At 48.5% G+C, this 16520-nt stretch overlaps 1 protein-coding gene across 3 annotated transcripts in view; it reads right to left on the bottom strand.

The window, feature by feature from the left end:
- The window catches only part of Zfyve26 (zinc finger FYVE-type containing 26), a 65878-nt gene that overhangs the window by 34381 nt on the left and 14977 nt on the right, over nucleotides 1-16520 (bottom strand). For all 3 annotated transcript variants that reach the window (XM_037210674.1, XM_037210675.1, XM_037210673.1), the window contains exons 12-22: nucleotides 16240-16326; nucleotides 15220-15291; nucleotides 14700-14851; nucleotides 10906-11107; nucleotides 9633-9896; nucleotides 8113-8232; nucleotides 7838-8002; nucleotides 6813-7031; nucleotides 5701-5803; nucleotides 2611-3356; nucleotides 577-773 (exon numbers count right to left, since the gene is read on the bottom strand). In XM_037210674.1, the coding sequence (XP_037066569.1) occupies nucleotides 577-773; nucleotides 2611-3356; nucleotides 5701-5803; nucleotides 6813-7031; nucleotides 7838-8002; nucleotides 8113-8232; nucleotides 9633-9896; nucleotides 10906-11107; nucleotides 14700-14851; nucleotides 15220-15291; nucleotides 16240-16326 (2327 nt within the window). The remainder of the gene's footprint in view (nucleotides 1-576; nucleotides 774-2610; nucleotides 3357-5700; nucleotides 5804-6812; nucleotides 7032-7837; nucleotides 8003-8112; nucleotides 8233-9632; nucleotides 9897-10905; nucleotides 11108-14699; nucleotides 14852-15219; nucleotides 15292-16239; nucleotides 16327-16520) is intronic.

Here is a 16520-nt window from a genome sequence, read left to right on the forward strand (position 1 = left end):
TAGTATGAAAACTGTTCAAGAGGCACAGGAAGGAAACCTTTCCCCCCACTGTGTTCATCTTGCCTGGTGAGCCACAGGCTCTGTTCCAGGCCACAGGGGAAGGTTCGCATATGTTGTACACTGGTTAGGCAGCCAGACCTCCCAAGTCTGTCTCCCTGAGCCTCATCAGCTTGCACAGCACACACCCCACAAGAATCTTTCACTGTTGAAAGACTCAAAACGGCTCTGGAAATTTAGCTGAGCTTTAGGATAATCTCTAAGAACAGACACGATGAAAGTAGGATTTACACAGAGCTCTTCCATGCATGCGAAAATACCTTTGTGAACTGTGCAGCAGCATCCCAACGTTCATTTTATTGCTATCCTTCCTCGATGCAAATGTATTTAAAACAGTGAGAGTAATAACGCAGAGCTAGATAAAAGGTCTCCTTTCATTCATTTAAGGACAGAAGCCTGATGCAGAGGAAAAGCCCAGCCTACATTTTCTGTTTCTTACAATACCCCATCCTAAGAGAATGGGCTGCGGGGAGGGCGGGTAAGAGGCGTGTCTTCTACTCCTGTCGCCACAGCCTGTACCTTCTGATAGACCCGCAGCTCCGCCAGCTTCCTCTGCAGCTCAGATTTCAGTTCTCCTTGGACAGCCATGTCTGAAACACAGTAGGCCAGGATCTCCAGGCATGACTCCAGGGGCCACCTGTCCACAAACCGTAGGGCCAGCTGACTTCTCAGAGACGCATCCTTCACAGGAAACAGGTATTGCCAACCTTCCTTGTCTATAAGACAAAACAATGTTCAGCAAGCCCGCCTTGAAGGAGCTTAAAGACCCCCAATTACTTAAGAGGGCTTTGTTCTACCTTATGACCCAGGAGCTTGAGAGGGGGGGGGCCGGGGAGGAGGGAAGAGGGGGCAATCCTTGTGACTATAACTAGGTCTGATACCTGGAATATTACATGACAGGAAGAAACCCTCTACTCCTAGTACTTCTTTATGCAAACCTATCACAGTCACGGTACTTTCTGAAGGAAGAGAAGGAGGGAAGGACAAAGGAAGGGGGGGGGAGGGGAGGGGAAGAGAAGAGAGGAGAGATGCTTCCCACATTTTTTTCCTGCTGCACATTGGTACCCTTGCAAATTCATCTTGTCAGTAAAGCGTGAGTGTTCCCTGCAATTTCCACACTGCATCCTATATAAAAGTTACTGGAGTAAATGAGCCTCATTCCCTAAATATCCTGTCACTAGGTCGGTCTCTCTCTCTCTCTCTCTCTCTCTCTCTCTCTCTCTCTCTCTCTCTCTCTCTCTCCCACACTCATTCATAAATCTGATCTTGGAGACACAAAAAGATAGAGCCCAAGCAATTAATATCATACAGCTCTTCTACTGGATTTCTTAACCTTCGTGGGGGGTGTTCTCCTTTCAAAGAGCGTCTCTGCCTCTACTACAAAGCTACCCTGTACACACACCTGGCTATTGCTCTCTCTAGTGGAGGAATATGGCTCATTGATTTTCTATTTTGATTATACATGAAAATCTTGTGTGTGTGTGTGTGTGTGTGTGTGTGTGTGTACATGTGGAGGTCAGAGGTTGATGTTGGGTATCTTCTATTGATCTCCACCATAGTTTTTATTTTTATTTATTTTATTTTATTATTATTATTATTATTTTTTCAGAGCTGAGGCCTGAACCCAGGGCCTTGTGCTTGCTAGGCAAGTGCTCTACCACTGAGCTAAATCCTCAACCCCTGATCTCTGCCATAGTTTTTAAACAATCTCATTTATTATTGTGTGTGTGTGATATGTGTGTATGTTAGTACAGTTGCACACATGCCATGATGGAGGTCAGCCTTGGGAGTTGACTCTCTCCTACTTTTCTGTCGGTTCTGGGGATCAAACTAAGATCACCAGGCTTGTGTGGCATGCACTTTAAGCAGCTGGCCAGTTAGTCCCCAGGATCTACTTGTCTCTGTCTCCTAAGTACTGGGGTTACAAATGCGTGCTGGACCACAGCTGGCTCTTCCGTGGGTGCTGGGGATCCAAACTCAGGTCCTCGTGCTCCAGCAGCAACCACTTTGCCCACCCTGGCATCTCCCTAGCCCCTTGTTTTGTTTTGAGACAGGTTGGCCTCCAACTTCCTATCCTCCTGCCTCAGCTTCCCAAGTGCTGGGCTATCAGCACTGACCACCAGGCCAGCTCACGGTTCATTAGCATGTGGATGCTGCAGACCTTCACGCTGTCCTGGCAGCATGGCGTAGCTGGAACAAAGGTCATGTGACCTATAAAGCACTCTGCAGAAAAAGACTGCTAACTTCTCTTCTTCAGTCACCACTTAATTGAACTCCATCCTGGACCTCTGAAAGCAGGACGCGGGTTGTCATTTATACATTTGACAATCATTCTGATACGCAGGATTGGAAAGGCTGGAACTGGTCCTAGACACCCATTCTAAGTCACACAGTCCACTCGATTCACGATCCCGGGTAAATTTTCTAACCCCTCCAATCTTTAGTCTAGTCCCAGGAAAGAGAGATTATGGTGACAGAGTCACTCTCCCTAGAGCTCCTGTGAAGACTAAATGTGCTCCTGACACAGTGAGGGAGGCGGAGCGCCCTGCTTACCAAATGCTGTAGCACAGCTCAGCACTGCGTCCCTCACACGGCTCAGGTCGTCCAGGTCTCGCCCATACACTTCAATAAGCTGAAGGGCCCGTAGCCAATCTCTGGCCACCAAAGCTGCCTCAAAGGCCTCGGTTAGTACATCCAGGGCCACAGGAGAGTGCAGGCCCAGAAGTACAGTGGAGAGACTGGCCTGTCCACAGAGACTGGCTGCTAGACTCTGTCCCGGCTCAGAGGCTTGGTGTAGAGGCTCCCAGGCAGCCAGGAGGGCAGCCGCAAACACAGGAAACTGTTCCAGAAGGTGCTCACACTCCTGGACTACCTTCTCTGCAGTCAGAGGTGCCTCCCTGCGACCACGCAATTCCTTCCAAGACAGGCTAGGCTTGCTGACCTTTGTCCCTCGGGAGGCCCGCAGGCAGGCCACTGTGGCCAGAATCTTTGAGCAAGACTTAAGGAAGGCCAAGGCAGAGGAGGTGAAGGCTGGGAGTGATGAGTCCTTTGGGGAGGAACAAGACTTTCTCTCTGATGAGGGATTCTTGCTTGGTCTAGGGGAGTCCAGCACAGAGCAGGGCAGGCCGTCCAGAAGGTGAGAGGCGTGCTCCTGAGCCAGCATGCCCAGCTGGGTCAGAAGGGATGAGGCCTGCTGGCTTTGCCGAGAAGGGCAAAGAGTAAGGGGCTCACAGCAGCAGCTGACAATGACCTGGGGCACACTTAGGCTGAGACCTTCCTGGGCAAGAAGGGCTGCCAACCTGGAGGAAAAGAAGCAGAAGGCACGTGAGGCCTGAACACATCGGCATCATTGGCAATCTTACAAATGCATTCATTCATTCATTCTAGACCAGGTCGTGTTGTGTAGTCCTGGCCGGCCTCATCATTCATTCATTCTAGACCAGGTTGTGTTGGGTAGTCCTGGCTGGCCTCAAACTTATTGCCTTTACTTCCCAAGTGCTGGGCTTCAGGCAGGTGTCCTCACATAGCAAAGAGAAATAAAGGCAGTTGATCATACTCTCTGAATAATAATATAACAGGCAGTTATTTCACCAGACATACTACTCAGCTCCATATCACTTCATAATCTGAGAGATCTGTCCACAACCCTCTATAGGGAGGTGATTTTTCTATAACTATAAAGTATTATATAACATAATTTATCCCATCTCAGCAGATCATGGAGCCTTCTGGTCTATTGCACATGTAACCACTTTTCATCTGTATAACCAAGAGTCAGGATAAATTTCCGACATGGATTGCTAGGTTAAAAGACCTATCAATTTGTTTAATTTTTTTTTTTTTTTTTTTGAGACAAGGTTTCTCTGTATAGCCCTGGCTATGCTAGAACTCACTCTGTAGCCCAGGCTGGCCTAGAACTCAGAGACCCACCTGCCTCTGCCTCCCAAGCCCTGGGATTAAAGGCGTGCCCCACCTCTGCCTACAAATACCACACAAAATAATAGATTTAATTATGGTGTTTTCATAGTTAGCTCTTGTAGACCATCCTCTTTGACTTGTCTTCTCTATCTGCTGATTCCCAACCCTTTCAACTTTAGTAGTTCCCTCCCTCCTCCTTCTCTCTCTCCTCCTCCTCTTCTTCTTTTGGGTTTTTCAAGACAGGGTTTCTCTGTATATTCCTGGCTGTCCTGGAACTCACTCTGAAGACCAGGTTGGCCTCGAACTCAGAGATCTGCCTGCTTCTGCCTCCTGAGTGTTAGGATTAAGGGCCCATCACAGTGCACTATCACTGATACAACTGTCCCCAAAACCTCTTCTTCCCATCTTGTCCCCTTTCTAGTTTTATGATCTATGATCATACATATATACTATTACCTATAACACACACACACACACACACACACACATTTTAAAAGCTAGGATCTGTACATGGAGAGAATATGTTTTATTTGTCTGAATCTGTTTTGTCTTATTAAATATGATAATTTGAGATTCATCCATTTTCCTGCAAATTTCATTTTTCTTTACAGAGAATTAGCTTCCATTGTGCACATGTAGCACATTTTCATGGTCCATTCACTTCTTGATGAATACCTCAACTGATTTCATTTCGCTGTTAACTGTGAATAGGTCAGCAACAAACACCACAGTGTTAAGTCTCTCTGTGGTGGGATAGAGAATTCTCTATGCACGGGAGTGGTGTAGTGAGGTCATATGGCAGTCCTATTTTTAGCTCTTGGAGGAACTTCCACAACTGATTCCCACAGTGGCTGTTCCGGTTTATCCTCCCACCAGGACTGAATAGGCTCCTGTCTTCCCACACGCTCACCAGAATTTGCTGTCATATAGCAGATATATGATAGTAGACTAGGGTGAGATGGACCCTTAAAGGCGTTCTAATTTGCAATTCCCTGATGGTGAAGGATGTTGACTACTTTTACAAATATTTATTGGTCATTTGTGATCAATTTGTAATCTGAGAAGATGATCTGCCATGGTAGTTATAGCAACTTTTTTTTTTTTGGTTTTTCGAGACAGGGTTTCTCTGTGTAACTCACTTGGTAGCCCAGGCTGGCCTCGAACTCACAGAGATCCGCCTGACTCTGCCTCCCGAGTGCTGGGATTAAAGGCGTGCGCCACCACCGCCCGGCCTATAGCAACTTTTATACCTTACCAGCAATGCCTGAGGATGGTTCTTTTTCTATAGCCTACATGGCCATTGTTGCTGAACCTCTGGCTTTTGCTCATCTGTGAGTGCAGATTCATCATTAGCCTCCTACCTATAACACACACTAGCAGTGGCAAGAGCGTCAAAGGAAAGAAGCATGTTGAAATTTTTTTCTTTTGGTTTTTTGAGACAGGGTTTCGCTGTGTAACTTTGGAGCATGCTGAATTTTTTTTTTTTTTTAAGATTTATTTATTACATATACAATGTTCTGCCTGCATGTATCCCTGCAGGCCAGAAGAGGGCATCAGATCTCACTATAGATGGTTGTGAGCCACCATGTGGTTGCTGGGAATTGAACTCAGGACCATCTGGAAGAGCAGCCAGTGCTCTTAACCTCTGAGCCATCTCTCCAGCCCCGGGGCATGTTGAATTTTAATATACTATAAAAGAGTAAAAGCCCCACAGGTGACACCTACCTGTCTGGAGGAACTTGTCTCTCAAGCAGGAGATGGGACACCAGTTGGGAAGAGCTCTGCTGCAGGAGAACAAAGGGATTTCCAACCTTGGCCTCCACGTTATCTGAGAAAGTAAAGAAAGGATCTTTTTTGTCCTGCTGGGTTGCAACCGCTCAGGGCTCCGTCTCAGAGAACAGATTAGTCACACTGTGAATGGCAATGATGACAACGTGAAGATCCCTTCTGTGGATTCACAGTAGGTTAAAGGTATTCTCAACGTGACCCTGGATACAAGTTTATTTACATCTTACAGTGCTAAAGACTTCCAACCCAGCAAACTTCAGTGGCCAGTCCAACTACAGACAGCATGCAGCGCTCACTCCAACCTGACTGAAATTGAAGCTGACAGCTTGAGCATCCTGTCTCCGCAACACTTGGGACTAGACGTGTTTTGGCTCCTGGACTGTTTGCATGCACAGATTAGGGTATCGAGGGATAGGATCTAAGTCTAAACACTGATGTTTCATTTACATCTTATATACATCACCCAAAGGTAAGATTAGACAGTATTTTCATACATCTGTATTTTAACTACGAACTGTCAAATCATTTATGGCATCAGGTTGGTGGTTAAAAAGGTTTGGGATCTGGAAAAATTTAAGATTTCAGATTTTTTATCCATCTACTTAGAACTTGCTAAGAACTCAAAGAATCTGAGACTCAAGTCAAAGGTTTGATTTTTCTGCTGGACTCTCAGATCTATGATGGAGCCCAGGTCTGACAGAATTTTTGTTCTGTTTTGTTACAGGGTATTGCACAGCCCAGGCTGGCCTGGGGCTCCTGATCCTTCTGCCTCTGCCCCGAGTGTGGGGATTATACGTGTGTACCACCACACCTGGCTTCAAGGACATTTTTGAGGCACCGATTCCGTGAAACGTTCTTGAGGACTTCCATGTGCTGTATAATTTTACTTAACACAAAGATGCAAAATACAGACAGATGAGTAAGAGAATGCTACAAGTCTGGCACCCTTAGTTATTGTGTGCCTAGAGTGAGCTTCTTAAGGAAGCATGCCCCCTCTTCCTTTCCCTAAATGACTGCCCGATGATTCCGTATTTGTTCTCACTACTTACCAGGGTCAGAGCTCAAACTCCGAAGAAGGACGGCAGCCAGGGTGCTGCAGTAGCTGAAGAAGGCTCCCACATAGTCAGCCTGCCCGCTGCCTGCCAGCACCTGCTTCCCCAGGGTCTTCTGGAGGAGCTGACTTTGGATGTGCACAGGGTGGGCCTCTGCCTCGGGGGCCTTCTGGGCCGCCTGCTCCACTAGGGAAGTGAGTGGAGTACTCTTGGGCTCTGAGAGGAATGGGGGAGGGTGGGGGAAGAGACATGGCTTTAGACTCTGCTTCTAGCTTTGGGTTAATTTCTAAAATTAAATATTTATTTTATTTTTTATTCTTATATAGGTGCATGTGTATGTGGATTTGGGGTTCCTGCAGAGGCCAGAAGATGCAGGACCCCGTGGAGCTAGAATTAGAGTTGTTTGTGAGCCACTCAATGTGGGTGCCGGGAACTAAATTTGGGTCTTTGGAAGAGCAGCAAGTAGTCTTAACCACTGAGCCATCTCTCCGGCCCCTCAGCTTTGGGTCAGCTTTTGATCCAATGTAGGAACTGAGCTTCCTACAGAGTGCACTGGATTTCTATGGGACATAGGTGACTATGTGAGCCCCCCACTTAGAAGGTGGACAGACAAAACAAAACAGACAATTCAGCCACGTGGGCAAGCGATCTCAGCCAGGAAGAGCCTGGAGTCTAAAGCCATCAGACTATACAGTTGTTTTACCCTGTTCGGGGTGAAGCAGCTTTATGAAGAACACTTTTGGGGAGGGTTGACCAATACCAACTAACTACCAGCTGGGTATGTTTCTCACCAGCAGTGAAAAAAATGTACCTGCTAGCGAGAGTGTTAAGTATCCTTTCAACTGAGAGTTGGGGAAGAGGGAAGTGCGCTTCTGAATGTGTCTTGTTTAGCTAGAAAGGGCTGACCAAGCCCAGCGCCAGAGTGCAGAGTCTCTGCTCCAAAATGCTCATACATCCTCGGCTGTCTCACCTCCCTCGCTCAGTTCTTCGGTTTATCTGTCCCCGTGCAGGCAGACCTGTACCTGGTAGCTCTAGTGCCTCTCGCAGTGACTGGAGAGCCTGATCCAGTTGCTGGGAAAGGCTGGTCTGGCTGGCCACACAGTCCTCGGTGAGGCTGGGCCAGCATGTCTGAAGCAGCTCGGAGATGCTGCATCGTGGGGCGCCTCCTCCCTTTTCTTCTAGGGTCTCTGTGGAAAACATGCAAGAAAGGAAGAGGAAAAAAAGGTCTGCTGATGCACTGTTCCAAGTCCAGGAAAAACAAAAGTGGAAGACGAGGTGGTGTAGTAAAGCATCTCACCAGGTTTCACTTGTCCCGTTAAGGTAAGTGGATAATTGAGAATCTTATTAATTTGCTGAAGGACAACAGAAAAACCTCGAATACCATCGGGATGGAGGACAACCTGGTCTAGGCGTCGACCTGAAATTGAAGAAGGAAGAGGGATGCTGGAAGAAATGGATTTCCAGAGGTGGATGCCCAGCTCCTCGTGTAACTTGATCTTTTTTTTCTAAGAGTAAGTGTGAGGTACACACTGTCACTTTGGGTGACAACGGGCAGAGCTGGTGTACGCCATGCCTGAGCTTCCAGGACTGCCTCGGCCATCAACGGCAGATTCAGAATCTCTGGCATTTCTCTGGCACTTGTTGACCAAAGCCAAGGGACACTTGCTGTGGATTTGCCTTCCGACTGTCTTCAGCCATGGACCTGAGCTGGAATCAGATTTCTATGTTCTAATCGCCCAGGTAGATCATCATACTTTCGTACCCGATTCCTCTAGGCCAGTGGTTCCCAACCTTCCTCACGCTGCAACCCTTTAACATAGCCCCTCATGTTGTGGTGACCTCTAACCATAAAACTAATTCATTGCTATGTCATAACTGTAATTTTGCTACTGTTATGAATTATAATGTGAATGTCTGTGTTTTCTGATGGTCTTAGGTGACCCCTGTGAAAAGGCTGTACGATCTCAAAGGGGTTGCGACCCACAGGTTGAGAACCTCAGCTCCTAGGACATTCCCTTTACCCTGGTTTGCAGAGTCATGGCAGTCCCAGGCGAGGGCCAAGGCCTTCACCCAGGAGGGGACTGCAGTATAATGGCACTCATTCACTTGTCCCTTGGTTTTTGTACGCTAACAGATCGAACCCAGGGCTCAAGCATGCTACACCCCCACCCACCCATTTGTAGCATCCTTGAAAGCATGTTTCTTTCCTCCTCCTCCTCCTCCTCCTCCTCCTCCTCCTCCTCCTCCTTCTTTTCAGAGACAGGATTTCTCTGTGTAGTTTTGGTGCCTGTCCTGGATCTCGCTCTGTAGACCACGCTGGCCTCGAACTCACAGAGAAGCCTGGCTCTGCCTCCCGAGGGCTGGGATTAAAGGCGTGCGCCACCGCCACCGCCACCCTGCCCTCTTTCCCTCTTTTTAAAGAGAACCAGTTGGTGGGTTTTTTGTAGCCATTGTACTTCTCTCCTAGTGCTCCTCCTCTCTCGACTCCTGTTGTGGAGCCTTCCTCCCTGCAAGCCTAGCTGTCCTGGGACCTCCCTGCTGAGTGTGTGTCTCTTCCTTCAATTTTATGATGAATTAGAAAAGCATTTCCTCGAGTGACTGCAGATTGCTGTCTATGAATATGAGCCGCCCAACGTCTGTATTTATGCCATTAGGATGAGGGCATCAATAATGTTTAATTCTTTCTCCTCTTACTCTCTCCACAACTTCTTCAGGTTTGCTGAGCTCATCGCTACAGCTGATATGAATGAACGAATGAATGGATGGATGGATGGATGGATGGATGGGAATGGAGAGAGGTGAACGACACCCACTTACCCCGGCTCTCCAGGCTGCTGCTCAGTCGCCGCTCGGCTGTCTCTAGGAGCTGTTTGCAGGTCTTCCAGAGCTGGCACTGGCAGCAAGCCAGGTCAAAGGCAGCCATGGCAGGGGGACTGAGGTCTTCCAGGACTTCTCTAAGAGGAGTGGTGGGCTCCGTCAGAGCAGCATTCATCCAAAAGTCTTCCTGGAGTGTGGGGATGGGGTCTTCGGAGGGGCTGAGGAGCTTGTCAGTCACGTCAGAGATGGAGTAAAACACCATTCCTGGACGTGGCAGCGGGGAAGAGCAGAAAGCAAGGGTTACGGTGAGTCAAGTCTAGCTACCACCGTAGTGTGAGGAGTAGTTTGTCTGGGGTTCTTGTGCACAGGATCTCTGCACACACTAACACTTTCATTAGGGACAAAGGTAAGAAAAAAAACGCCACAATTAACCCGGGAGGTAGCAGTGAAGGAGCGCTTCTTCCCAACAGGATCTGATGCAGGCGAGAAAGACGCGGAGAGGGTAGAGCAAGTGGAAATAATCTCTAAACACATTGCTAAGAAAGCAGAGTAGACAGCATTACTGCTGTAAGAGCCCCTTTCTAGCAAAGCCATTGAAAAGACGTGCCGGAGTATGTTTTAAAGAGGGGCCGGGGAGAGGCCAGTGTCAGCTCGGTGGGTAATGACCCTGCTGAGCAAGCATGAGGACCTGGCTATGTATTTTAAGTAGGCCTGGAAAGTTTCTGGAAGCATTTGTAAGGGGTGACGCATGATGGTAACCTGATACATGGGGTCTGGGGAGCAACGGGAGGGGTGAGAACGTGGCGCACACAGAGAAAGAAGAGGAGGCAGCTGCTGGAGTGGGCTGCCGCAGCTGGGAACTGACAGGTGGTCCCCAGGCCACAAACATTAACCAGCGGCTTTTCACTTCAGGAACGGCCAAGTAGTAAATACGCTTTACCACGGAATAACTGCAAGAGAAAGGAACAACTCCTAATAGTCCTCTAATGCTCCAGTGAGGGACCCCAAAATGCACTGGGCCAACACTCTTGCTCTTTAACTTAAGTTGGGGAGGATAAGCAGGATTGGCTTGAGTGACAGGCCTGTGGCCACCTAGTCAGGGAGGCTGGGGACAGCTAGGAGACTGCTTGGAATGTGTCGGGATCGCTGGCTTTGGGGACAGGTGTCCTGCTGTCCGTCTCTGGCGACTTCCCATGATGATTTGGGTGGTTTCTCCCCTTCCGCCACCACCCCAGCCACCTCTCCATCTCTGACGTCAGCGTGGAAGACCGACCTGCCGCTGCGGCGCTGCCAATGGCTTGCAGAGTGGAGCGCCCACTGCCAGTGCGCCGAACGGCGTTGTTACCCGCATCGGAATTCTGGTTTTCAATCTTGTGCTCGACCCGGGCCAGCTCCTGGATCACCTCTTGGTAACGCTCTACAAACATCAGCTCCCCGGCACTCGGGGAGGACTTGAGGTTGAACATGAACACCACCTGTCACGAGAAAGGGAGGGGTGTGGTGGCGGTGGTGGGTCCACATGGTCTGGGAACATCTCTCGATAGGATGCCAGGCCGATTCAGGAGACCATGGTCCCAAGATGGCCATTTTAGAGCATCAGGGAGTTTTTCCTTTAGAGACACAGTTTTTTCGGTGTAGCACTGTGTGGTGGTATTGTGTTCCCCAAAATATTGTGTACTCTAATAAATTTATCTGGGGTCAGAGAACAGACAGCCACTAGATACAAAGGCTAGAAAATGGTGGCACTCACACCTTTAATCCTAGCATTCCAGAGATAGAAATCCCTCTGGATCTCTGTGAGTTCAAGGCCACATTGGAAATAGCCAAGCATGGTGACACACGCCTTTAATCCCAGAAAGCCAGCCTTTAATCCCAGGGAGTGGTGGTAGAAAGCAGGAAGATATATAAGGCGTGAGGGCAAGAAACTAGAAGCATTTTGGCCTGGTTAAGCATTTGGCTGGTTAGGTTTTGGCTGGTTAAGATGTGGCTGGTTAAGCATTCAGGCTTTTGAGCAGCACAGTTCAGCTGAGAGCCATTGGGATGAGGACACAGAAGCTTCCAGTCTGAGGAAACAGGACCAGCTGAGGAATTGGCAAGGTGAGATAGCTGTGGCTTGTTTTGTCTCTCTGATCTACCAGCATGGACCCCAATAACTCGCCTTGGGTTTGATTTTATTAATAAGAACTTTTAAGATTCCTGCTACAGCACTGGCTGTCCTAGAACACACTATGTAGACCAGGGCAGCCTGGATCCACCTGCCTCTGCTTCCCAAGTGCTGGGATTAAAGGAATGCGCCACTCACTACACCCAGCTAGCACTGAATGTCAAGAAGAGACCAACTACAAAACAGCTTATAAAAGTCCATAAATAAATCACCAAAGGTCAGAAGGAAATAGCAAATGTTGCCGGTGACTTCAGAGGAGAAACCTATAGGAAATACACAAACAAGAACATTTTCTTCCTGACCAGGAATTTAAGCAACTGATACTATTTTAGTTGTTGTGATGAAACACCATGACCAAAGCAGCTTGGGGAGGGAAGGGTCGATTTGGCTTCACTTCCACATCGTAGTCCATCACTGAAGGAAGTCAGGGCAGGAACTCAAACAGGGCAGGAACCTGGAGGCAGGAGCTGATGCAGAGGCCATGGAGGGGTTCCGCCTACTGGCTTGCTCAGCCTGCTCTCTTATAGAATCCAGGACCACTAGTCCAGGGGTGGCACCACCCACAATGGGCTGGGCCTTCCCCCCCCCATCAATCACTAATTTAAAAGCCCTACAGGCTTGCCTACAGCTCGATCCTATGGAGGCATTTTCTCAGTTGAGGCTCCCTCGTCTCTGACGATTCTAACTTGTGTCCAGTTGACACAAACCAGCACAGATACTATTTAATACCTAACACACTAACAAAGTGTAAGAATAAACCCTCCAGGGGTATGCCACCACCGCTGGGGATAGTTTGGGAATCTTTTAAATGTTAAAAATGTATTTTTAAAAACATTTTAAAAATAATTACGTTTATTTATTTATTTGGATGGAATGTGTGTGGGTACATGAGTACCACAGTACGCATGTGGAAGTCAGAGAGGAACTTGCAGGAGTTAATTCTCTCCTCCAACCATGTGGGTGCCAGGGGTCAAATTCAGGTTTTCAGGCTGGGTGGCAAGTGCCTGTTCCCACCGAGACATTTTACTTGCCCTAAAATGTGTTTTGATTTAGTAATTTAGGTGAGACCCCTTTCCTTCCCCTACCATCCTCCCACTCCACCCCTTTGTTGAGGCAGGCTCTTATTCTATAGCCCAGGTTGGCCTCAAATTCACAGCAATCCTCCTGCTTCAGTACTGGGCTTACCAGTGTGAGCCACCATACCCAGCTATGAGAACTTTCCGTACGGAAATAATTCCAAAGGCTTTACCCATAAGGGTGATGATGCTTCCAGAGCATTATTATAATGCTGGAAATAATCTGTGTGTTGGACAGAAAGAAAATGACTTAAACGTGATGATGATCATTGGAAAGATATTGGCCAAAAATACACATCTCTAACATTGGTTGCTTCTTTTTTTTTTTTTCCGTTTTGGTTTTTCAGGATGGGGTTTCTCTGTGCAGCTCTGGCTGTCCTGGATGGAACTCACTCTGTAGACCAGGCTGGCCTTGAACTCAGAGATCCGCCTGCCTCTCCCTCCTAAGTGCTGGGATTAAAAGCATGTGTCACCACCACCTGGCTTACACAGGTTATTTCTATATGATAGCGTTAAAACTAATTTTATTTTCTTGTTAATACTGTTTGTAATACGTAGAACTTGTTTCGTAACTAGGTTAAAAAAATAAAGCGCGCACACCACACCCACACCAAGGCTTAAGGAAAGGAAGACAAATGCGTGGTATTTAGGGGAGAAAGGACCATGTAAACTGCTAGTTGTTCAGCTTGAAGAAAGGCTGGGAAGCAGCAGCAGCAGCAACGGAACAGTGGGACCGGGATCCGTTTTGGACCCAGGAGTTAACTCACTGTAAAGCCCAGCACGTGTGAGAGCCTTGGTTCAGGTCTCAGCACTGCAGAAACAACATCAAAGGGAAGTGTGTGGTGGGAGGATCCCCTGCCTTGTCCAGAGAATCCTAATCATGCAAGCAGGAACTCTAAAGGGAACAGGGGGAATTAAGGAAAGACCATCTTAGCATGGAGATTTCCCCAAGGTCTACTTAATACCTGGAGTCGCGCCATAGAAAATTCTAACCTAGATGTTCAGGGTTTCAAAAAAACTCTTGGAGCGTTTGAAGCACAGAAGAGTGGTACTTAATGCTATTGAGATTCAACAACACAGGATTCCTGCATTTCTCACGGCTCCTGTATAATCTTCTTAACCTTACTATGAGTGGGGGATGCAAGAATTATACTGAGCTACAACTGTCCACAGAGGATCAAGGCTCAGAGAGCTTGAACGTTCTGACCGCTATTCCAGGGTTGTTTCCCCTGCATCCTACGGCACTCCAGTTTGCTAGCCCTGATGCTGTATGCTGAACTGAACTGCCGTTCTGTGTACTACCAAGAGCTATCGCATTATGATTTTTAACTATATAGAAACACAGATATGTTCACAGGAGTATGAAGAAAGAAACAGAAGTTTCCCTGTTTGGAGGTGGTGAGATTGTGGCTATTTTATTTTGTTAAAATGCTGCTTGTATTAAGAACACAAATAACGCTGGGCGGTGGTGGCGCACGCCTTTAATCCTAACACTCAGGAGGCAGAGCCAGGCCTCTGTGAGTTCGAGGCCAGCCGGGTCTACAGAGTGAGATCCAGGACAGGCACCAAAACTACACAAAGAAACCCTGTCTTGGAAAAAACCAAAAACCAAAAAAAACACCCCACAAATAACTCAATGTCTCTAAACCTGAAGTACCAAGCACTGGGCCTGCACATGTTTTTTTTTTTTTCTGCTCAATGTGACCCCCAGCAAGTCCTCTCAAGTACCTTTGGGGTCCCATGCATGTTTAGCTTTCCCGGAGGCCCAATATGCCAGCCCATCAGGGGCTGACTTGGCACGCTTTACCATGACAAGTCTCCCTTTACCTGACGGGCTTCTGCCAGGTTCCCCCTGAGGATACAGGACGCCAGCAGGGACTCCGGTGGGGAGAACATCATGGGGATGATTGAACTCGGAGGCTGGGGCTGCGACCGGCTGTCCAGCTCCACCTGCCCGGACACAGCACTCAGACTGCCTTCTGTCGGGTGTAAGAACATTGGACACAGTCAGGAGAAAACAGGGGGCTGTCACCCCCCTCCTCTCGCCTATGTTTCCTCTGAAAGATCTGTAAATGGGTCTCGGTTTTTGTTTAAACGAAGGGTAGAGATTTATTACCATTACAGGGACCAACTACCTTCCTTGACTAGCCACCCGTTTCTCTCTGCTGCTGGGTAAGTTAACTGAGAGAGAAAAAGCCTTTACTCTTTTCCCGGCTGACATCCGCTCCGGTGTCTGCAGAATGAACCTGGAACAGAGGTTCTGTTCTGGTGTTTACACCTCAGGGGACGGCGAGTCTGGACAGGGGCAGAGCTGCCTACAGTCAGTGGCAGGGTGGGACCCACACACCTGAAGTGCTGGTGCTCAGTTCGCTGCTTGTGTTCTCCAGGGACGGTGGGTTGGAGGCCCTTTCCCGGCCATCTAGAGGTACAAGAGTGAAATTCGGTCACCGACTCCTCGTAGTGTGTAAACTGCAAAGCCGGCCTACGCGCCGAGATCTGGGTAGACTGAGGATCAAGGGTGACCACAGCAAGGATGGACGGCAGGTATGATGCAGTCCCGGAGCTCTCTGGGTAGCAGTCTATACCAGCGGTTTTTACCATGTGGGGGGGGCTCAGAGTCCTCAGAGCTAGTGATCACCAGCTGCTAAGTACTAGCAATGGCTTCGTAAAATAAAAGCACAACCAATCATGACTAGGAAACAGTAGGGCACAAAGAGGAGTCATGACGTTTTCTGACATAGGTGGGTGACAAAGGCCACCCTGGTTACACCCAGGAGGAGAAGCGGCTGAGCATTCTCCTAATGCTGAGACTTGCCAATGGAGGCAGGAGGTCCCTTAGCGTGGCCTTGTGGAGGCTGTATCACCCGTCAAGGGAGTAGTCCCCTTGGCCCGCTTGCTGAGGCTGCTCTGTGGAAAAGGAAATGGAATGCATGTTCTGGGGCTGGATGACTCAGGTGGATGCAAACTCGGCCCGTGTCCCAAACCGATCAACTGGGCGGCTTCACGTAGTTTTCCCAGGTTTCTCTCATGGTGTCCTTCACCTTACCCAGAGTGTTTATAGCATGCGTGCGTGCGTGCGTGCGTGCGTGCGTGCGTGCGTGCGTGCGTGCGTGTGTGTGTGTGTGTGTGTGTGGTGTTATTATGCATATGTGAAGGGATATGCATGTTGTGTTGTGTGGGAAACTTCTGGATGGCTAGGTAAGAAACTGTTAGGACCTGACTTGGGAAGGGGTGGGACTAGGAGGACCTTCCACTTTTGTTACGTTGACTGTGTGCTCTGCCTAGAGGAACATTAGACAAGCGCCAGTATGCCTCTTTGCCAGGTGTGTGAGGACAAGACTTGAGGAGAGAGAGTTTTGTGGATCACCTGCCCGGGTCCTTCTAGTCCGACGACCTCGGCGGAGACTAGAGTGCCTTGTGGCAATGGGCCGGTATCTTCGGGAGGGCTGCTCTTCTGGAATAGCAAACAAATAGCAAATAGGTGACCAGCTGTGATGTGGCACCTTGTGGAAACGGGCAGGGGCAATCTTCACTAAGCTCTGAGAGGTCATAGTCCCTGGATTAGGGTGTGGCTCCCACGTGCCTGCCCCTTGCCCAGGTTGCCGGGACTTTTCTCCTTTTCTACTTTCTAGTTCTGTCTCCCTCCTC

This window comes from Peromyscus leucopus, chromosome 14, assembly GCF_004664715.2.
Source record: "Peromyscus leucopus breed LL Stock chromosome 14, UCI_PerLeu_2.1, whole genome shotgun sequence".
In the NCBI taxonomy this organism is placed as follows: domain Eukaryota; kingdom Metazoa; phylum Chordata; class Mammalia; order Rodentia; family Cricetidae; genus Peromyscus; species Peromyscus leucopus.